At 39.8% G+C, this 23,292-nt stretch overlaps 2 protein-coding genes and 1 long non-coding RNA gene across 6 annotated transcripts in view; 1 reads left to right on the forward strand and 2 right to left on the reverse strand.

The window, feature by feature from the left end:
* LOC140254635 (uncharacterized) overlaps positions 1–3,610 on the reverse strand; it is a 35,544-nt gene extending 31,934 nt beyond the window's left edge. Inside the window, exon 1 of the long non-coding RNA XR_011904271.1 lies at positions 3,477–3,610. This is a non-coding gene — a long non-coding RNA (uncharacterized lncRNA). The remainder of the gene's footprint in view (positions 1–3,476) is intronic.
* Positions 3,502–15,180, forward strand: PDK1 (pyruvate dehydrogenase kinase 1). The gene is made up of 11 exons (XM_072341392.1): positions 3,502–3,881; positions 6,449–6,590; positions 7,269–7,340; positions 7,988–8,172; positions 8,417–8,506; positions 8,777–8,854; positions 9,523–9,599; positions 10,303–10,401; positions 11,157–11,267; positions 12,372–12,485; positions 12,604–15,180. The coding sequence occupies exons 1-11, from the start codon at positions 3,764–3,766 to the stop codon at positions 12,742–12,744; spliced, it is 1,227 nt and encodes a 408-aa protein (XP_072197493.1). The 5' UTR covers positions 3,502–3,763; the 3' UTR covers positions 12,745–15,180.
* A 617-nt stretch (positions 15,181–15,797) lies between these two features.
* Positions 15,798–23,292, reverse strand: part of LOC140254627 (neurabin-1-like) — a 41,414-nt gene continuing 33,919 nt past the window's right edge. For 3 of the 4 annotated variants that reach the window (XM_072341364.1, XM_072341363.1, XM_072341362.1), the window contains exons 17-19: positions 23,107–23,223; positions 19,295–19,483; positions 15,798–17,391 (exon numbers count right to left, since the gene is read on the reverse strand). In XM_072341364.1, coding sequence (XP_072197465.1) covers positions 17,224–17,391; positions 19,295–19,483; positions 23,107–23,223 — 474 coding nt within the window. In that variant the 3' untranslated portion in view covers positions 15,798–17,223. The remainder of the gene's footprint in view (positions 17,392–19,294; positions 19,484–23,106; positions 23,224–23,292) is intronic. The other variant, XM_072341365.1, reaches the window with a different exon arrangement.

Consider the following 23,292-nt stretch of genomic DNA (forward strand, 5'->3'; position numbering starts at 1 on the left):
GCCAGAGGGCCCCTGCAGAGACCCCACTTTCCCAGGCACTGAGGAAAAGGGAAAATCTAAGACTGGGTCCTCTGAGCTGCTGCACCACAATAAGAACAACCCAGTGTACAGCTGTTTGATTCCTGCAGCCTCCAGGTGAGCTCTGAGGAAGAGGGCAGGACTGGGACTGGCGTCCTCTGAGCTGCTGCACTGGAACAACGGGAAGAGTTCAGTGGACACCCCTGAGTTCTGTGTGGCATCCAAGTGAACCCTGAGGATGAGGGTAGGACTGGTGTTCACTGAGCTGTGCCAGGACAAGAGCAAAAGGCCAACGGATGGCCCTGAGTGCCCTGTGGCCTTCCAGGAGATGTCAGAGAAGCTCCAAATGCAGCTGTTCCTTTGTAGAAGCAGAGAACCATGATTTCCATGGGGAAGGGCTGGCAGTCAGCATGAAGGCTCATTCCAGTTGCACATTTAGGAGTTTTTTATTTATTTTTTTACAAGTTTGGACCATAAGCCATTTAAAAGGACAACAGAAAACCATGATTGTAATAAAAAAAGCTAAACCAGTAAGCACATCTCCATTTTGTTACATTAGTGTGCACTGGGACTCCTGTGACCCCTCTCATTCTTCCCAGTGACAAACAACTTCGCCTTCTGGGGTGAGGGCCTAGGCAGCAGCCCAGGGCAGACTGCAGGCTTGGCCATTGCTCAGCACTGGGCACACAAGGCTGAGGGGAGCTGTAGGGCTGCAGAGGTGTTCCATCCATGTTCCTGAGGTCTCCACAGATGCAGGAACTGTGCTGGCTGCCAAGACAGAATTCTCAGCCCATGTGTTGCAGCTGGCACAACAGGTGCGGGGTGGCCCCAGCGCTCTGTCAGTGCCCAGCACTGCTGTAGCAAATGTGTCCAGGGAGCAGCAACAGGCATGAGAAGCCACAGAAGGAGATGACTTGGGGCAGTGCAGAACACAGCATTTCTTCAGCTGTGGCTGGACCCCCTCCTGAGATCACTCTGCAGAGCCTCTCTGCTCTGGAGGCATGTGATGGCTCCTCCCAACTGTGTGTCATGATATGGAATGTGTGCAGACAGTTTTGAAACAGGACAGTTATTTAAGTAAGAGGGGCTTAAAGCTCATGGTTTGTTTTTGTGTAGTTTTTTTTCCCCCTTAACACAGTCTTTCCATTATGATAACGTAGGGTAGCAGGGTAGGGTATGATAACGTTATGGCAGCAGGTATGGGAAGTGATTGCAAAAACAATTAGGATGATATCTGCAATTGTACTCAAGCACAAAACTGACATTATAGAATATTCTGAGCTGGAAGGGATCCTTAAGGATCACTGAACCCAAATGCAAAATTCAAACCCTAGGTCTGACAGTGGTGTCCGAACACTCCTTGAATTCCAGCAGCTCAGGGCTGTGTCCACCGTCCTGCGCTGCCCATTCTGTGCTCACCACCCCCCACCTGACCCTGTCCTGACACAGCTCCATGATGCTCTCTTGTGCCCTGTCTCTGTCATCAGAGAGCAGCGATCAGTGCCACCCTTCTGTTCCCTGTGAGGAGCTGTAAGCTGCCATGAGTTCTCCACTCAGCTCCTCTGGTCTGGGCTGAACAAACCAAGGGAATTCTCTGATATTTAACAAAACATGTTTTCATGTATCAGTATGCAATCAGTTGTTCAAGGTGATCAAGAAAAAGCAGACACATAGGCACCAGGGCAACAGCACGCAGGTGGGAAAGATGAAACCAGCCCCAAACCATTTTAAGCAGCTGCAACAAATTACAAACACCCAACTTACTGCCTGTGGGTACTGCTTTAAACTGCTTCTAGCTCACAGCTGACATCATTATAAACCAGTTTTAAGAACAGCAGCAATGGAAGCCAAGAAGGAGCCTCAGACTGCTCTAAGACTGAGAAGTATGTGAGCTCCTGTAAGCAGCACAGTATCATTAGCCTGTGTTTGTACAGAGACATTGTACAAGTCATTGGCTTGCCCCATTAGCCACTGCTGCTGGTCAGAGTAGAGCCAGGCATCCACATTTCAGCAAAAGACAGAAGTACAGGCCTGCCTACAAACAAACCAGTTCGATTCTGAACCAGCTCCATTCTTTCTGCTCAGAAAACTGCCTCTGGAGGTGGAGCGAATCAGCACATCTTCTATACCTCAGTGTAACATCCAAAACAAAAAAACTCACCACCACCACATAATTAACAGTGCTGTCCCCACCACTCTTGCAGGACCGACGACACGCTGAGCAGGGTAACATGGCAGAGACAGCAAAGCGACTCCTGGGCTGGCACAGTACTTTGACCGCTTGTTCCCAGCACAGCCAAGGAGGTGTTCAGAGAACAGGCCACGTTTGGGGGTTAATTTCATGAGAAACAGCCACAAGCATCAGTACAAAAGCAAGCAGCTCAGGGCCAGACCCACCACAACACTGCTCTGAGTGCTGCGCTGAACTGCGGGGTTCAACACCCCCATGACAGAAAACGCATCAGAATGCACATGATCACTCGTAGCTGCCTTTTTCATTGATGTTCTGAGATCTTCACTGGAGCAGTGAGAATCTACCCAATACATCTCGGTGCCTCATATGCGCCTGCACAATCGGCCTCACAGCTGGCAGCACGACCTGCAGCTGGTACCGCCTAACTACACTTATGGCGCCAGCACATCACAGAATCACAGAATGACCCGGGTTGGAAGGGAGCTCAAGGATCATGAAGTTCCAACCCCCTGCCTGGCAGGGCCACCAAACTTCCAGATTTACTAGATCAGGTTGCCCAGGGCCCCATCCAACCTGGCCTTGAACACCTCCAAGGACGGGGCATCCACAACCTCCCTGGGCAGCCTGTTCCAGGACCTCACCACTCTCCTAGTAAAGAACTTCCCTCTATCATCCAACCTAAATCTACCCTCTTTCAACTTAAATCCATTTCCCCTTGTTCTGCTATTATCAGCCCTTTCGAAGAGTTGACTCCCCTCCTGGATATAGGTTCCCTTCAGGTACTGAAAGGCTGCAATGAAGTCACCCCGCAGCCTTCTTTTCTCCAGGCTGAACAAGCCCAGCTCCCTCAGCCTGTCTTCATAGGGGAGGTGCTTCAGTCCCCTGATCATCTTTGTCGCCCTCTTCTGGACACTTTCTAACAGCTCCATGTCTTGTACTGAGGGCTCCACACCTGGACACAGTACTCCAGATGGGGCCTCACAAGAGCAGAATAAAGAGGGAGAATCACTTCCCTGTCCCTGCTGGCCACCCCTCTCCTGATGGAGCCCAGGATACCGTTTGCCTTCCGAGCTGCAAGAGCACACTGCTGGCTCATGTTAAGTTTCTCGTGCATCAGGACCCCCAGGTCCCTCTCTGGGTCATCCCGGCCGGACATCCCGGCCTCATTTCTGCCCCATCGCCCCCTTAGCCCGGCATCCATTTCCCGTTTCTCCCCCTCGCCGCCCCCCAGGCCCTCCCCGGGGCAGCAGCCCCTCCGACCTACCTTGCTGAGGCTGGGATTCTCCTGGAGCGACCGTCGCCTCTCACCGGGACGGAGATCGCTGCCACCTCGGTAGCGCCGGGCGGGACCTCCCCTCCTCGGAGCCGCCCTCTCCTCCGCCCCGCCGCCGCTGCGTGGGGCCGGGCCGGGAGGACGCACGCTGCCTCGGGCACCTCCCCCGGTCGCGCGGCGGAGGAGGCCGCGGTGCGGGCAGGGGCCGGGGGAGCGGGCGCGGCGGGCAATGGCGGCCGGGACGGGCTGAGCCGAGCGTGGGCCGTGCGGGAGGAGCCATGAGGCTGCTGCGCGCCCTGCTGCGCTGCGCCTCCCCGGGCAGCATCCCGCAGCAGGTGGACTTCTACTCGCGCTTCTCCCCCTCGCCGCTCTCCATGAAGCAGTTCCTGGACTTCGGTGAGTCCCGCCGCGGGTGCCGCTGATGGGCCGAGGCTCCAGCCGGCCTCGCGCGGCCGATCGCCGCCCTTGGCGCGCGCGTGGGGGCCTCGCGCCTGTGGCCCCAGGGCGGGCGGTGCTCGGCCGGCTCCTCCGGGCGCCTTCGCCGCGTGTCGCTGCTTAACGCTGCCCTCGTGGCAGAACCGGCTTCTGCTTCCTTCATCCAGAACGGAGCCCGGATGGCTCCTTACCCAGAGACAAAACTGAGGCAAGGTTGAAACTCAGCTGGAAACTCGAGATCTGGGTGTCACGGAGGTGGTTTGGTGTTCCGCCAACCTGCAGCGCTGGGACAGCTGGTGCCGATGACAGCTGGCATTTGCTAACGGGGCGACCGGAAAGGCACTCTCGTGAAGCTTGCTGAAAGCCAGAGGCACGCCAGCTTTGCGGCGCGCAGGAAACGTGGAACGCTGGCGGAGCGGACGGCTGGAACCATTGCGATTGCTCTGCGGTCACGTGCCTGTCCCCGGCATAAACACCGAGGGCTGCATGCTTGGGAATGCGTGTGAGGGGGACAGAAAGCAAACGACACGAGCCAGGCTGGGAGTCTGGCCTTGAAACTGAATAAATTGGCAGCAGGGCGCTCAGGCTGAAGCTCCGTGCTAAAACTGCAGATGTCGTTCCCGGGGTTGAGGAGTACTTGGAATGAAAAGGGACTGATCGCAGGCACTGCTCTGCTTCCAAGGCCGCGCAGAGGAAGGTCTGCAAGTTATACTGGAAGGCCTTCATCAGTCCTGAGTGTTGAGCTATGCTGCAGTAGGTTCTGTTTCTGTAAGCAGAGCAACGTCATAACCTATATGTTAACGTATAACTAGTAAACAACTGTACTGATCTTTATCTTCCTGTAAGTAAAACTTAACTGAGAACTAATTCCAGAACCCCAGACCCTATATAGGAAGATTTAAACAGATTCTTCCAAGTATCCTCTTACTTCATCTGTCCATTCAATGTTCGTACATTACAATAAAATGCATCCCACGTTTACAATTCCAGATTTTTAAGGGAAACTCGCTGTAGTCTTTGCTGCTAATCTATTGAGCACAAACATTGCAATTCAGAGTGAGTTTTGACCTCCATTGTTTTACTGCTAGAATACCAACATAATCATTTTTGCCTTAATATCATTATTTATTTTCAAGGTGTGATATTTACCACGTCAAAAGGGAGTCCACTTTCTTGCTATTACTACCTTGACATAACATAGTCTTAAAAACTGTTGTGCTTTTACCTTTGACTTTAGTTTGCTTACTGTTTTCTTAATAAATCATAATAATAAAGGTAAAAAAGAGTACAGTGGAACACAGCATTTGTCTGTAAGACATTCTGTGGCCATTATAATCCAGTGGTGCTTTCGTGGGGAAATTTTTTGCTTTCTTTTGTAAAAGTGAGAGCAATCAAAGAGAAAATCATAAAACCCACCAATCAATTCACAGAATCACAGAATCACAGAATTGTAGGGGTTAGAAGGGACCTCTAGAGATCATCGAGTCCAACCCCCCTGCCAAAGCAGGCTCCCTACACCACATCACACAGGTAGGCGTCCAGGCGGGTCTTGAATATCTCCAGGGAAGGAGACTCCACCACCTCCCTGGGCAGCCTGTTCCAGTGCTCCGTCACCCTCACCGTAAAGAAGTTCTTGCGCACATTCGTGTGGAACTTCCTATGCTGAAGTTTCAGCCCATTACCCCTAGTCCTGTCCCCACGCACTAGAGAGACCACAAAAGAGACCAGCCTCGCCACTATGGCTCCACACCTCAGGAATTCTTTGCACAGATAGATCATGACTGCACAGGGAAACAAAATCTTTTGCCTATTCCCTAAAATCTTGTTTACCCTAAGCTGCCTTCTAATTTTGACCCAGGACTGTGATGTGACCTCCAGAGGCAAAGCTGTTTTGCAGGACGTCATTTGCCAAGTGCAAGGGGGCAGTCTGAGATGATAGTTTCATTTTCATTCTTACACCTTCAATTTGACCAGTTCATGGGATTTTTACCTGAGAACAGGGAAAGGCCAGTAACAGTCATGCTGGAAATGCAGTCTGACTAGGGAAATGAATTAGGTTTCTGGGCAGAGCTTGTATGTAGACAGTGTGTAGTGCTGATAAGTGCCATCTTCTTTCCTGCATATAATTGACATTTACACAGACTCTAACATATAGCTTCCCATGCTTGTTTCATTTGATTTTCATGAATGATGTATCGTTTCAGCAATGGTAGTTAGTCAGTGTTTGCTACACACGAAACAAGCAAATTAATTAGATAGAAATCTTATTTAAAGTTGAATGGCGTGGGACAGCAGTTCTTGCAGTATATACTCTTAAATATACAGAGCTTGTAGGTTTCATTATGAGTTAAGAGTTTAAAATATAAGTGTACTGCTGCCTTGAAAGAAACATTGGCATACCAGACTGTCTGAGTCAACTTTAAAACCTAACCAGAGGCCTCTTAGGCAAAAACATGAGGGTTTGTGTAGCACTCTGCCATAAATGCTGACTTTGTTCTAATGTTGTCAAATATTTTTTTTGGTCCCAGGATCTGAAAATGCCTGTGAAAAGACTTCATTTATGTTTCTGCGACAAGAGCTGCCTGTAAGATTAGCAAACATAATGAAGGAAATAAGCCTGCTTCCAGACAATCTTCTCAGAACACCTTCAGTTCAGCTGGTACAGAGTTGGTAAGAGGTGTTATTTAGTTCCTTTAAGGGTGACTTTCTTCATATACACAGCTGGAGGAGCAACTCATTCAATGCTACAGAAAGAAGTACTTAATGTGCTCATAACATGAAATGATTTAGAATGAGTGAATATCCCAATGGGACAGAAAATACATTTGAAGACTTGGGAAAAAACAAAACAACAAACAAACAACCTGCAGGAGTAATTAGGTAACTGACAAGGGAATTAAAAGTCATTAACCATTCCAAATGGTCATGAATGAGAATTCAGTAATAATAAAAATCCACTAGAGCAATGTTTAATAGAGAACTTACCTAAAATGAAGAAGCTAGCTGCAGAAACCAACAGAATGCACAAAGTGCTTGCAAAACAGAATAGAAACTGTCTAGAAGACAGGTTACTGCGGACTGAGACTAAGGGTGGAGAAAATAAGAAAACAAGAGAAAGGTCCCAGAGCTAGAGAACAGCAGGATCAATACAAGGCTATTAAAATTAAAAAGCTGTTCTTTGAAAAGTAAAAATTGCTTTTAAGTAAGGAGTTTAAGCATCAATTTTTGCAAGATGTGGGGACATATCAAATAAAATTATTTAGTTGCAACCAGTCTTAGAATTTTGCTAACCAGAGGGAACTAGGGAGGCATATTAGCATTGGTCTGTCATGTTTCTTTCATTTAAAGGTATGTCCAAAGTCTTCAGGAGATCCTTGACTTTAAAGACAAGAGTTCAGAAGATTCGGGGGCTATTCACAGGTAAAGATCTGTCATGTATATCAATACTGATGTTATATGTAAAGACTAGCAGGAAAAGAAGTGGCTTAAAAAAATTATAGCTATCTTCAGTCTCTAGGTAAGAAACACAGTAACATTATCCCTTACCCCTGGGAAGGGTGGAACACTGAAACATGAAACAAAGCACTTTTATGCTGTACCATTATGCTCTTGGGGCTTTTTTTGTTACACTGAGGAAGCTATGAGCACGTTAAACTTAACCAAATTTTTACCAGTTCTTTGCAATGCTGTCAGTGCTGTATGGAACTTTTCATCCGTGGACTGGGTTTGATCATTACTGGCTGACTATAGCTACCGTTTGACAGGTATGGGATGACTTGCATGATGATGGTGGGCACCATTTTCTCTTCTTTTGGCATTAGTCAATAAAATAACAGTAAGTAAACAGTAATTGTGTAAATCATCACCACTGGTGGCACTATTATTGACTAAGTGCAAGTTTCATGGAATTATGTATATACTCTAAAGATTGGGCTGTTTTCTCACTGCAGCAGGCAGAGCTGTGTTACTTCTGTACACAACTGTCTTCATTTTCATGGGCAGATATTCAGTTTGCCAGAGGATTAAATTCACTTGAAAGTGAACACCTAACAATGTATTAATTTTAGTTTTACAGATACCGTGATAAAAATACGCAATCGACACAATGATGTAATTCCTACTATGGCTCAAGGAGTGATAGAATACAAGGAAAGCTTTGGCATTGATCCAGTGACCTCACAGAATGTGCAGTATTTTTTAGATCGTTTCTACATGAGTCGCATTTCAATTAGAATGCTCCTTAATCAACACTGTAAGTGCTGTTGTTGAAGGGGGGGACACAGTACCTGTAATATGTCAATATTTTCCCTTCATTTTTAAGTGCTTAATACTTCTTGATCACTTCTTAAAGATATTTATTAAAAAGTGTCGTATAAATACAGTAAAGATTGGAATTTCAGATTGTCTTTAAATTTGTGTTTAGCAAAAATGAAGATATAAACTAGAATTGTAGAAATTATGTTGGATATTAAAAAATACTTTCTTTTTTTTGGCAGCTTTACTGTTTGGTGGGAAAAGTAATCCAGCTCATCCAAAACACATTGGAAGCATTGATCCTAGCTGCAATGTTGTTGGAGTTATTAGAGGTAAATCCAGAGAAGTTGTGAAATCCAGAGAATTCTGAAAACTTGCGTGAACACGGAGCCTGAGGCCACTCCACATCTTGGAACAAAAGTTTAAATTAAAGCTTTTGGTTTTTGTTTTTTTTCAGTTTTGTCCCAGAAACCATCTCTGTGAGAAGATACAAAATCTCACTGGCTGTGCAGTGTTTTCAGTTATGGCTTTATTTTTCACAAACTGTAGCAGGGAAAAGAAAAATGGAGGGGAAAATGTAACTTTCTGTGTATTTCTTACAGACGGCTATGAAAGTGCCAAGAGTCTTTGTGATTTGTATTATATGAGCTCTCCAGAACTTGTCCTTGAAGAGTTGAATAGTAAGTGAATGTGGGGTGAGGCACTTTCCTGAATGTAATGATAGCTTTTTCTGAAGTAGCTGGTCAAATGTGCTCTTTTCACATTTTAAATGGTTACTATATGGAGATCTGATATAGATTTGGATATTACATCCTCTACTGCATGCCTTTTTTTAAAAACCTGGTAGAAGGCTTCCCCTTTTCTTATCACACACTGGTACTTGCAGTCAGATACAACACAGTCATGTCACTTTAAAAAATTACTTGAACCCTTGGTCTGTGACTTGAAAATTTTGCAAATGAATACCTGTGACCTCAGAGGTCAGCTCCTGTTCCCATAGTTCTGCTGGATGCTAAAGAGCCTTTCTAACTCTGCTTACTGGAGTGCTTCTCAAGTTAGTGCAAGTTCAGACAGACCTACAAAAAGAAACAATCTGAGTTGCTTCTACAAGTAAATGAAAAAGCCAATGTACTCTGGGCTGCCCAATCTAGTGGAAGGTGTCCTTGCACATGGCAGCGGGGTTGGAACTAGATGGCCTTCAAGGTGCCTTCCAACCCAAGTCATTCTATTAAATATTCTTTCTCTTTCAAGTTCTCTTAATAATACAAGTATACACGCTGAATCACTACGGGAATGAATACAACTTGCCCAGTTTGCCATTTAAATATTTAGACTTTCTTTTCTGCAGTTAAATCACCAGGACAGCCCATGCAAGTGGTGTATGTACCGTCTCACCTCTATCACATGGTTTTCGAACTTTTCAAGGTCTGTTGAATTACCATTACACAATTCTTTGACAGAATTTGTTTGTTTAGTAAGATTGTATTTGTTTGACTTTGTGAACCAATTCTAGATAGCAGTGTGTTTTTGCAAATGCAAGCTTTTGACATTTTAATGGTGGGAAAATACCCAAAAGCTGTACTATTTAGAGGAATAACAACTGCATAGAAATTGAACATCTTTCTCCTTTGCCTAACAACTGAAAACCTCTGATGTCTCGAGTAGACAAAAAAAAAAAAAAAAAAAAAAAAAAGGCCTCAAAGCGTATAAAGTTAATAAAGCAAGTGAGAATAATATTCCTAACTTTGGGGACACTTGTAACCTGTATAACAGGCCCTATTTAACTTCCTTCTAGGAGTTACTTCTGTCCTAGACTTTTCTTGGATCTTTGTGTCCTATTGCATATAGAACTCATTATAAAGATTTCTACAAAGAAGATTTAAAATTAAAATATTTAAATGCTTATTCTAAACAGTTTTAATAACTCAGGCCCGTGTGATTCTAATAAGTTATACAAATCTTGACACTGAATAAACCAGAAGTATTCAAAAAACTATTTTAAAACTATATTTTTTGTTCTAATTCTGAAATATGTGATAAAATTAACTTTCTTAAGTTGATGTTTGCTTTAAAATAATTAACAAAAGGGTAAGAATAGGCTTTAAGTTCTCATACTTGAAAATTGCAGAATGCAATGAGAGCCACCATGGAACATAATGCTGATCGATGCATTTATCCTCCAATTCACGTGCATGTCACCTTGGGAAATGAGGATTTAACTGTTAAGGTACTTCTTGTTTATAGTATTTCGAGGGTTATTTCATTGTTATTTTGCTCATGCCTTGCTTATATGTGACCATGACTGCAAACAAAGCAGCATCTTTCTGCAGTTGTCATGGCAGCATTTTGTAAGCCAAAATGCTCCACTGAAGGTGTGAAACAACTCAAAAAAAGGGAAATGAGTATTTTATATTTCATGCAGATGAAATCTGCCTGATGTACAGTTTGCAGACTAATGTATTTTTCATATGTACGACAGTGATTTGGATTTCAAAGATCAGCAGCAAGCACTGGCTTTTTTCATAGGCCTAACAAACATCTACTCAAACAATTCTTTGGACTTGCTGCTTCAGTAACAAGTTTTAATATATTGACTTTCATTGGAAGTAGTTCTCAGTAATAAAGAAGAAAATACACAGAACCTGTCACTTGTTGAAATCAGTAGCTACAAATACTGATTTCACACAAAACTGAGTTATGACAAGATAAAAGCAATGCAAAATTTAAGTAGAACTTTCAAGAGATTCTGCATACTTTAAATGATGGTGTTTTATTCAGTTGGTTTGTACAAGGGATGATAGCAAAGAATTCATCTGTTTGTTGCCATAGCTGAGAGATGGGAATTTAAGACGACCTTCATTTTCTAGAGACAACTTTGTATTATATTTTACCTGAATTTTCTCTGCATCAGTGTTTGAGAGATGCTGTCTTTTACAAAACTGCATTGAAGGACATAACGCTATGTGTTTCTTCTTGTTCCAGATGAGTGATCGTGGCGGAGGTGTTCCTATGAGGAAAATTGACAGACTATTCAACTATATGTATTCAACAGCACCGCGTCCACGTGTTGAGACATCCCGAGCTACACCTTTGGTATGTAAATCTTTTATACCTTGTCATCCTAAATATGAGAAATAATCACAAAGCAAACCGTTCAGCCAAAGCCATGAAGTACTGGTTTTATACAGCATGTACAACCATTTGGATGTTACAGCTTAATTCAAATATTTTCCTGGAAAATCTGGAAATTGTATGAAATCCTAAGTCACTGACTACTATTTGAATGTAAAGACTCTGTTCCTCTATATCAAACATAGAGATGAGCTCCTTCCAGCAGAACAATTAGCTATACTGCATACAAACGCAGGACTCTTAATTCTTCTAGTGACCACTGGAAGAAAGTGAAAAAAAAAACACTATAGCATCAGTTTTGAATCAAATTTGTAGTTTCATCTGTGCTCTGTAGTCAGTTGTACTATTCCCCAGTAAGAATGATGGTACACGGATACGGTACGGTAGATGGGGAATCTACTTCAGCTTCATGGTCTCATGTGAACTTTACAGATGCATGAGAAATACAGTAAGAAGCTCTGAACAGCTTTCCTGAATTTGTTCTCTCTGATAGTAGCACTGGAAATGTAGCATTTGTTGTTAAGGAGGTTTAACACTTTTCTGCACCTAGATGACTGTGCAACTCACTAAGTAACAGATCTTTACTTAAAACCAGGGGTAGTGTTCTTAGAGAAATTCTTTATCAAATACTGTAGATTAAATATGTACATGCTTAAAAATGTTGCAGACAGGCTTGATAGAACTGTAGCATAAGCTATAAGTTCCCATTAGTTTCTTCTTGAACCTTTTCTGTATACTGATGATAAAATGTACCTGACTTAAGAATATTAAACACTTAAAATCAGCAGTGCTGTAAGGCACTCAATACAGTTTATTATTGAAAAAAGCTTCTAAAATACAAGAACTGTTATCTAGTAACTCAGTCTGACTAAGGACTAAAATAGTTTTCTTCTCATACTCACAGGTTAACAATGTTTTTTTTTCCTCTTTCTGGGGTGAATTCCTTGCTGTCAAACATTACTCTTAGATCCTCTGTTTACCTTTTAAATTAAAAACCACCAAAACCACCAAAACCAACCACTGTCTGATGATGTTAATAAAAATATACTTTTTCTCCCCAATCAGGCTGGATTTGGTTATGGCTTGCCCATATCACGCCTGTACGCACAGTACTTCCAAGGAGACCTGAAACTGTATTCCTTGGAAGGTTATGGCACAGATGCAGTTATTTACATAAAGGTATGATATATCATTTCACTTTACTGTTTTAACTTTAGCATCAATGCTATTAGCGAATCTCTGTTCTGTTATTTTTTCATTAAAAAGAAAAGTTTGTTATGGTCTTATCTATTTACAGGCCTTATCAACAGACTCAATTGAAAGACTCCCTGTGTATAATAAAGCAGCCTGGAAACATTATAAAGCAAACCATGAAGCAGATGACTGGTGTGTGCCAAGCAGTGAGCCAAAGGACATGACTACTTTTCGCAGTACATAGTTTTTTGCTCAGCAGCTCCTAAGATGTACGTATGTCATGTGAAGGGAATTTAAAAGACCCTGGTTTATATCAAGATGCTGAGCCATGTTTGATCTGTGAAAATCATTCTAGGGGGAATAACAAAGCTTAAGTCTATTACCTTCTTTCCTGGAATTTAAGAAAAAAGTAATAAGCTGTTCATACTTTTTATGAAGGTCATGATTAATTTGTTCCACCTTCTATTAATGACTACTTTCTGTAGTTAAATCAAGGGAGCAGTACTTTAAAGTTTTATAGAGACTAGTGTAACCTGTTTCATATCTACTGAGAAATGTATTAGGTCATATGATTACAAAATTTTTTTAATGGAACTCTGGAAAAAGCTTGCCAGAGTATTTTTCCATTATACAGTGTTAAAAGATTAATGAAACACTCATTTAAGAAACATTAAGGAGGTTTTTGCTGTACCTTTGCACCAGTATGGAGCTTTCTATTTCTTGATCTTAAATATGCTGAAGCCTAATTTTGCAAAGTTAGAAATGTTATCTACACACTATACATTTTTTTTCCACAGCTTTAGAAACTACACACAGGTCTTTAGGAATAATAATAGAAAAAAAATATCAGTTCTAGAGCTGCTACCACTGGTATAATGTATCTCAGGTAGGTGGTATCAGTAATATTTCTTTGGTGGTAATGTGAATATTTAATGTGTGAAAAACTTACCTTTCCTTGATCATTGTGAATTAGTAGGTAGTGTTTGCTTGTGTACAGTAAAGGTTTGTGGTCTTACATTTGCTTATATGGGGTAGGTAATATCAAACCACAGTATCAGTGTTCTAGCCCTAGTGAAAGCTCAGACTCTGGTGTATGTCAGGTTACAGTTGTACATTAAGAATATTTTTTAATAAACAGATTTTTAAAATTTACTGTTAGTAGGGAATCTCAGTTACTCAGATGATAGAAACTACTTTCTCAGGAGTATTTTTTAAAAAATGAGGAATTATTAGCAGGTTTTGAAAATACCTTTGTAGTTGTAGTGGGCTTCTGGCTTCATTTACCTAGTAGCTTGAGGTCATGCCATAAATGCGAATAAGCTGAGCAGAATAAGTTCATCAGGCAAAGGCAAACTGTCAAAACACACTGGGGATGACCAAGCATTAATTTTCAGGTACACAGTCCTTCAGTAAGGGATTTAGCTTCTCTTAATGGCTAGTGTTCCAGCTTTGTTGAAGTCAGACTCATCTGTGTTGTATTTTTATATAATTCCTGAGCATTTTAGGAGTGAAACAGACCTTTAGAATTAAGCCTTTTCCCTCAGGTAACTCATTGCATATACTCCTGCAATTTAGTCATGCAGTGGACATGCATAATTGCTCTCAGAAAGAGTGAGCCTAAATTTTACTAGATTACTTGCACTGTGCGGAGCACAAGGTGAGAAACCACAAGTGAAGGGCATAGCTGTTACATGAGAACTTGCAATCATGCTGTTCTAGCTGTAGCTGAGCCAGGCTAAATATTATCAGCTGCTACTCCCTAGTCTCAATCTGCAAAACAATAAAATGCTTTTATACTCTTTTTGAGCTAACATGGTTCATTTTAACAGGAGGAAGTTTCAGAATGGTTACATATGTAGTTAAACTGACAGTCTGAGGAAGGATTAAGTAATCCTAACTAGAACAGTACAGATAATTGCTCCACTCAAGCCTGGGGGCACTTAGGTCCCTATTTTATTTTCTTACAAGGACATGAGTTCAAGGACAAGAGTTGTCTTCAACCCTGTAAGACGATTAATGTGAGAAATTCTACGTATTGTAAAATGGGCCTTATACAAAATTTAGAGGGAGTGTTTGCAGCTATTACATTTGCTGAACTAAGACTTGAAGTTACAGCAACAGCTTCTAAAAACTCAGCTCTGAATTCTTCTAGCCCTTTTGCTGTTTTAAATATATAAATAACTAAATTGAACACTTTTAGTAATATCTGGGAACCAGAAGAAATATTTCTAAAGAAAAATCACTTTTTTTCCTATGAAGTTGTTTAAACATTTCATATGGTATTGAAATAAAAGCCCTTTCATGCTCTCAGCTAGTTACCAATTGAATTCTGATTATTAGAAAGACTTACCCTGTAATTATGCTCATTTCTTCTTAGCTAATACCCCAAGTGATTGTGGTAAAAAACACAAATGTAGCAGTGTATTGCTTTACAGTGTTTAACCCTATTCATAAAATTGATCTATTAGTTTTGATTTAAATAGAAGTTTAGAAGATGATTTTTTGTTTAACATTTTCATTGCTGTACTACAGTCATCATTAACACAGTTTATAGTGAAGTAGTATACTAGCTCAGCTATCAAAGTGCTGAGATTAATAGTTTTGTATGAAAATGAGCTCAGTCTTGCACTGTAAAATTAATCTTGGTTTGTGTTTTTTTTGTTGTTTTTTTTTTTTTTTTTTTTTAAAAGAATCACTACATTTATTCATTAAAAATATTTTAAAAATTACACTTTCAGTTGGGTGATTTTGTTGATAACTGAACAAGTTCTATAGAAACAGACTTCCTACATACCTATATTCCTATAACGGACAGATGTTAAAGTCTATGGTCTGTGATATCTGTTCATACACTAAGGTGCCAGATGAATTTAGCATCTATGCTATAGCCCCAAGTTAGTTACAACAGCCCTGTATGCAAGAAAGCCATCATTTCCACTATTGTCTTCCCTGCAAACAAGCTCCTCACTGAGTGCAACGTTGAGTTCAGAAGACTTAAAGAAAAGAGGTAACACACAGATGTATTCCCTGCTCTGGAGCACTTAACTGAGAAATAGATATCCTTCACTGGATTACAGAAAGCACAGTTTAAGTTGTGTAATTCTAAGAATTTGATCATTCCGTGCTTCCAGTTCCCTTTTCTTTATCAGTAGGGCAGCAATCCTCCCTGGCTCAAGGTCTGTGAATTCGGAGTACAAACTCAGAGCTACAAGAGACAAAGTAAATAAGTTAAATAATTATGTTCTCAAGATTTCTTAACGTACACAACTGAAAATAGAGCCTTTCATTAGAAGTAATGATTATTACCAAGATTCTTAAACTTTATTTTGGAAATGTATGGTGTGCAGAAGCATTTCCACACCATTCCTTTGCTGGAGTTCCCAAGACAATTATACAAAAAAAACCCAACAACAACAACAAAGACTTGTGAAACACCAACAGTGAAGTTCATTCATTCATTTAATTAAAATGAAAAACAGTCCATAGATTTAAAGGAGAACTTGGTCCACATACACAAATGATTTAAATTTTGTTCTAGTCCATTCTATGGTGGAATTGATACTTTGCTTCTGGAATAATCTAATTAAAGAAGTGCTGTTATCGTATCTTTAAGACAGTATGTAAATATACAAAACACCAATTCATGTTCTAAACTATATGGCATGTCAAATCCTCCTTTAAAGAGAAATAATCTGTAGTCTACAATTGAACATATTTAAATACAATGCAGAAACCCAGTGCTTCAGTGATAGTTTTTCTATAGTTCTTCCCTTGATATTTTAAGTTTGAAAAACAGCAAAGTTTAAAATTAGCAAATATATAAATTTGGTCCGCAAAAAACTTGTAGCAAGTAGAAAAGAGAAATACATGTATTGCAAATTGATCTTATTTGTAGCATAAATCTATAAAACTATGTATTATTTAGGAAAAAATAGGTTAAAAAAGATCTTATTTATAGGTTTAAACCTTGTCCCAATATCATAAAGGTAGTGTACAGAAAAATTAATATTGTGATTAGTGTACGTAGTTTGTGAAAACTACTTCATATTTCTTGTTATTTTCTCAGTAAATTGCAACACATGGAATTCAAAAACAATGTGCTACTACAGTGGACTTAGCGTGAACATGAATCATCCCAGAAATACACGAATTTAAAGAAAATACTCCATAAATTTGAAATACATGTTTTCTTAAATTAATTCGACATTACTGGGTTTTTTGTTTTTTGTTTTTTTTTTTTTTCTAAACAACTTTCTCTATACATCTTTAGTGGCAACAGATAAACAGACTGTCAAGAACTGAATTGGTTGGCAGGAATTTTCTATCATCCCTCTACGAGAACTCAACTCTATTAAATGCCAGTTGACTAATATTGGAATGATTTTAAATATAGCATTCTACTTTCCACAAATGTGTAGAAACTTCAATTAAGAGGGCATATGAGGTCTTAGAAGCACAAATATTAATTAAGGCAGGAAGTTAAATTACTATTAGTACAGGCAGAGTCAACTAGGAATGAAAATACTGAAAATATTTCATTTTATTGGGTTGTAGTGGGGAGGGACTATAAGTAAAAAAAACCAACCAAACAAACCAAAAAACAAACCTACCATATTAAACTGTTGCACTTTCCCTTCTCCCCTCAATTGTACAACTATATACAAATCTGCTGAACTTCCTCAGGATGACACAAGTATGCACTAAGATTAAAGGCAGGGTCACTTTAGCAGCTAGATTCAAGAGTGGTTACCACTCTGGCAGTCTTGCGCACTTCCTTCTCTTTCTTCTGAACTTTTTCCTTCTGTTTTTCTAGTTTTTCTTGTGTCTTCCTAATATCCTTAATTTTTTTCTTTATTGTTGATCGGTCGTTTTGACTGGAAACTCCCAAAGCCTTTGGGGGTTAAAAAACAAAACAAAACAAAACAAAGAGCACTTAGTTAATAGTTTTTCCAACAGCACTATCGACAGTACTTAAGCAAGAACAGTTTAAGAAGGTGGGTTTTTTTTTTTTGTTTGTTTGTTTGTTTTGGGTTTTTTTAAATATATATTCTTTAATATACTGCAGAAATTTATATTCAGTAACTACTCTTAAACTCTCTTTAAATGTTTCTATTTTTTTAATTAGGAATGCTGCTGAGCTCAGATCAGCCAGCGGTGTTTTTTAACTGCTTGAGAAAAATCCAATCCATGAAAACTGATTCTAGGAAGTTCACATTTCTTTTAAAATTGCATCATGTAGGTCAAAAGAAATAAATAGAGCAGCTCAGTAACTTAAGACATCTTCACTATTGATGGTGGAGATTTTGACAGTGTTAAAAACAAAGACCAAACCAAGTATTCGCCTTAAAGAAAGACATGCCAGCTCTTTTAAAGCCTGGAACCTTTGGAATCTTTGAGTCATTCCTGAGAAGAAAACTTTGGGGAAAAAAAGTGCAACCGCAACAGTGGTTGAAAATCCTTTCTGGCACATAATTTGTTCCTTTCTGATAACAATGATCCAGTGAGGCCAAATGGTAAGAAAATAGTGCAACAGATTTCCACCTTTCCTAGACATCTCTTGTTTGGATGACATACTATTGGAATTGTGTCTGTTAACACAAGTGAGTCATTTCTATAAATGTTTGGTGTGCTAACACTGTGCTCCCTACCATGGCATTGCTTTTCTTTAGCTCACCCTTTCCATTCTTTCTGATTACTTGTGTATTCTATTGTCTGCCTACGTTTTAGGGCAGCCTATCTCGTTCACTTATAAGTACTGAGGATTTTAAGGTGTATAATAAAATGCATAGTCAAGTGCACTTTGATTTTTGATCAGCAGGTGGCAGCAAGTGATTCCAAGTTACAGGTAGCAGTATCACCTTTTTGGAACTCCTAATAACATGAATTGTAACCTGAGTTACAAGCATTATCATCCCAAATTCCGCAGACAGATGTTCATTTGACAGACCAGTAACAGTATTTCTGCTCTGTCCACGGAAATATTTGATTACAAGATACAGGACATTTAGTATTAAAAGTCTGTTCTAAAAATACAGGAGCATTTTAGAGATTTTAGAGACCAAAGTTAGACACAGTTTTTCCTCCCTATAAAAGCTTACAACTACTAATTCATCTTATGCTAGGATAGGCAGATGAACCTCATTTTAGTTGCACATCTGGCCTGTCCAGAAGACAGATGATTTACCGAGAAATAAAAGCTTGAAGTCTTTTCTAGCATCATAAGGGACTTATACCATGCACCTTCTAGAGGTAAAACGTCTAGGAAAGGCTTGGAGGAACAATTTAATGTTTTAATTTTTTTTATTTAATTTTTATTTATTTATTTATTTATTTTCCCAGCAGAAGTAAAAATTAAATGCAATTAACAGGTCTTCACATGCAGTTTTTGTTATCCCATTTGAAGAACAGATACAAAACAAATTTAGATTTCTAAAATTCCAGCCTGCAGTTCTATGCATTTTACTTGGCTGGATCTTGTTTTGATATGACCTTATGCCGAGATTGATTGTACATGTATCAAGCTCCCCCTTGGGGATATTTGCTGATTTTTATTTCCTTGAGATGAAACAAGTAACAAATACCTTGTAAAAAGGCAAGGTCTTATTTGTTAGAAAAAAATACTATCAGTTATTATATTCTCATCCAACTATAGGCTCAAGGTATTTGAAAACCAAACCTCTGTCCCATAAAACAAAAATCATGATAACAGGAAAACAGACTTTGTAGCTAAAAGAACAGCTGAGTAAGCAATGAAAATCATACAGTTACAAATCTATCCTGAGATATTCACATACCTTTAACTTATCACTGTCGAGTTGCATTAACTGCTGTCCATCTATGTTCATAGCTGTAAACTCTGTAATATACTGCTCCATGTTCATTCCCATTAGCCAGTGGCAAACTTGCTGTGTGGTCCATTCAGAGATAGGTCTACTGTGCCATTGATTCTGCTTTCCTGTTGTTGTGAGTTCATCATCTAATGCCTAGTCAATTGAAAAAAACCACTGTAAGCAGTATTTACTTATGCTGGATTCTAGTTGTCAATTGAATCTGGGTAACAAAATATATTTTTAAACATACTGTAGCTTCAAGGGGCATAAAATCTTGAGATCACAGCTAATAGTCAGTTTGCCTAGGAGTTTGTTAAAAACTAAAGGACGGTACAACATTCAACACAAAGTAAGTGAGAAACAGAGAACACAAATGGTTTTCTCTAAGAAATCATGAAAACCATTTTCAACAAATAGCAAAGCATTTGCTAAACTCCACATATGCAAACCACCAAAACACTCTTAGCAGTCAGTCAAAGTAGCCCAGTCCCAATCTTAGATACTGCCCTATACAGCATCAAGAAGAATCAATCAAGTAGCACTCAGCTGAATTATTGATTGTTTTTAAGGAAATCCAGAATACAAGCAATTCTGGCAGTCAAAAAATCTGAGAGCAATCCTAAGTACTAAATGTGGAGCACTTCTAAGGAGCAAGAACAGTTTGTTCTTTTATCTGATCCCAGCACATCACCAGTGTAAAGGGTTATCCTAGTAGAAGGCCATCTGTGAATAGCCTATAGCATTCCACTGATATTATATGTCTCTAGCACACAGAACTCACTGAACAGCTCACAGCCTCCATTTCAAATAGGCATCTGAGGGGGAAAAAGGTACTGCTGGTAGTCCTGAAGCACTCTTTCACTTTATCACAAAAGAAAAGCTACATAAAACAGAGCTGAATATGTCTACAGAAGGATTTCTAGTGTGATACTTGAATGAGAGCAACATCAGCGTTACTCTCCTAAGTGATCTCTCACTAGCTTTGTATTGAGAATGGGCTGCATTTAGAATTAAAAATTGCTCTGTTATGCAGCTTCCATAATTTACCAAGGATGGTTGTAAAAGCACCTCAAAGCATGCCTACTTTGGACACGTGGGTCAATGCACATCACACAACATTTGTAAATGTGAAACATGGAAATAAGCATCTTTCTATGAATGAGTTTGAGATGTGACCCTGTCTGTTTCAGGTGAGCAGCTAACTACAGCTTCAAAATGGGAGGAATCTCACAAAATGCAGCTCCCTTGGAGCAATAACTGAGTGAACCAAAATAATTCCAGCAATTACATGAAAGATGGTGAAACTTTGGCCTATCACATGGTCTGACACACAGCTGAAACTGGACCTGAGAGATCAAAATGGCATAATAGATGTACAAGCACAACTTCAGAAGACTTCATAAAATTAGAAATGCTTTTGTTTTGTCAGGCCTATTAAACAAAGGGAAGTGGTTACATTAGGAGATAGTGCAGGTGCACAGAAACAGACTTGTAGAGCAGAACAGTTTAGGCAGAGGTCCTAATTTCTATAGTACAAGCAGTTCAAATGTTTTTATTATTATTATTATTTTTAATCTCAGAATAGCTCTAGTCTGGTCACACAGACTCAATGGCCACTAGCAGCTGGAGTGCACTGGGAACAGTCAAAGCGTGTGCTGATTTCCAAGATGAATCTATGTAAGGCAAATAGGACAATCTGTAGATTTGCTTCAAAATGGAACTAAAGTGCTAATGCAGATATAGCAAATATGGATACATTGGCCCTCCTGATGTGCAAAAGAATGGTAGTTTTCACAGAATCAAAGGGCTTTATAGGCTTTATAGCCTTATAGAAGGCTTTGCTTGAAGTGCTCTGTGCAGTACTTCTATCAGGAGAACCAGAGCACAGTGTGTTCTGTCCAGGCTACCAAGATCAGGGTGCTTAGCACAGAAAAAGAAGATAGAAACTACAACAGGAATTTGAAAATGCCAACTTATGTTTGACCTTTATCTTAGTATTGTGTGGTCTATCAGCAGCTAGAATGAACTTAAAATATATATTGCCAAAGTTTTTTTTTTTCTACAAGGGCTAAAAATTCTATACATTATATTTACCATTTTATTCCAGTTGGAACTCATTAATTTTACTAGATCTGTGCTTGCCCTTCAGCTTCAGTTATGTACTTTCAGAGTACTGCAGAATTCTTCCTTTCTCCAGGTAAACACAGTTCCCTGCAGAATGCAGAGCAGCTCTTTGCACCACCTTCTCCGTGCAGCATGGATTGGACCAGCTAGCAGTCTGCACCACAAAAGTCCTCTGGATGGTGCTAATAATTCCAACCATACTATCAACATATCAGATACTAGCAAACCCTTGTATTTCATATTAGTAAGAACACAACATCATAAAATTGTACCAAAAAGACAGTCTGCATTAAAACACATAAACATCATCTCCTCAGATAAGTGAGGGAAAAAAGGAAAACTTATACAGTATAAATAAAGATTTTCCCTACTGCACAAAAGCACAATTGTAACTTTTCTAGGCATATGAGCAGGAATAAGAGATGTGTGGCAGAACAAGATTCAGAATATTGATTTTTGAGTAATGCCTATTGGACATTAACTAACACTCTCCCCCCTAAAACCATTTACCTTCCAGACACAGTACTGTCCCAAGCTGTTTGTACGTCAGTTCCCAAAACAGCCACTACTGCAGCTGCCACAACACACATGAGCAACTTCAAATTCAGAAAGCAGAACTAGACCTACTTATGAAGAGTGGAAGCATGAGAGAACAATGTACTCTCCTGCATAAAAACAAGTGATTCAGTAGACAAGTGCGGATGGACACACTGTAGGTGTGAAAGACAAAAAACACAACCCAAGAAAGAATAAATGCCATTACACAATTTAAGAAGTTAAAATCTTTGAAAGAATAAGAGACGTTACCACTTGCTCGATGAACAACCAAACTGAAGTGACCTCCTGTCACCACTAAGTCACTTTTCCAAACTGGCCGGAAGAGGCCTATTCTTCAGTGCTGTTCCCTTCTCCATTTCAAAGAGGAATTTCCATCTCTAGTTCTTTAACAATTTCAAGATTTGTCAGGAGGCAGAATGCAGTGCTGCATATTTATGGCATTGTTTTAAGACTTCTACACATTACCAGATTATTTTCACCAAAGCATACTTCAGTATAGCTAGCAACAAACTCCCATTTATTACTGACTCTTTTTTCTTTCAAACATTGTCACTATCAGTTTGGCTAGCTGAATCTAGCTCATTTCTGGCTGCATTCAGATTTAACAACTCCAAGTCTATAAAGCATTTAATTCATAAAGATACCTGACAGCCAAATACCGAATGAGACAATAAATGAGAATTGTTATCAAAGCGTAGATTTCAGGTTTCATCTGTACAAAAGAGGTCTCCACAAACCTGCACTGAGGGGAAGGTACAGTCAAAAATGTTGTGTGTTCATTCATCCAGAAAGTGACTTTAAATTAGTGGAACCAAATTGCGTTATATTTAAAAATAAAAATGGCAATTTGATCATACAGAGTTCATTCCAGTTCTTGTGACACAACAGGGATCAAAACACACAGCCAATATGGGCTCTTCCAGTACATGTTTGATAATGGCGTAGGATTTTTTACAGCATTCTACAAAATTAAAATATGGAAAGAGCCATCCAGTTTCGTGTAAGAAAAAAAAAATAGATAAAATGGGGTTCTATTAAACATGCTGTAGTATGAACAACACCAACAAGACACATATACACACTTTGAAACTCACCTCATTTGAAGAGAAGGTTAAAGTGTGTGAACGACCTGACAGATTTGGTTCTGTCACTAACCCTGAAAGTTCACAACTTGGCTTGCTATGGTATGTATCATCTATGACAATTCTACTCTGCAAACAAGTGGAAATAATGTTTTATTAACTCACTCCTTGAAACAGCAGATCACAAGATGATATTCT

Source organism: Excalfactoria chinensis, chromosome 7, assembly GCF_039878825.1.
Source record: "Excalfactoria chinensis isolate bCotChi1 chromosome 7, bCotChi1.hap2, whole genome shotgun sequence".
NCBI lineage: Eukaryota > Metazoa > Chordata > Aves > Galliformes > Phasianidae > Excalfactoria > Excalfactoria chinensis.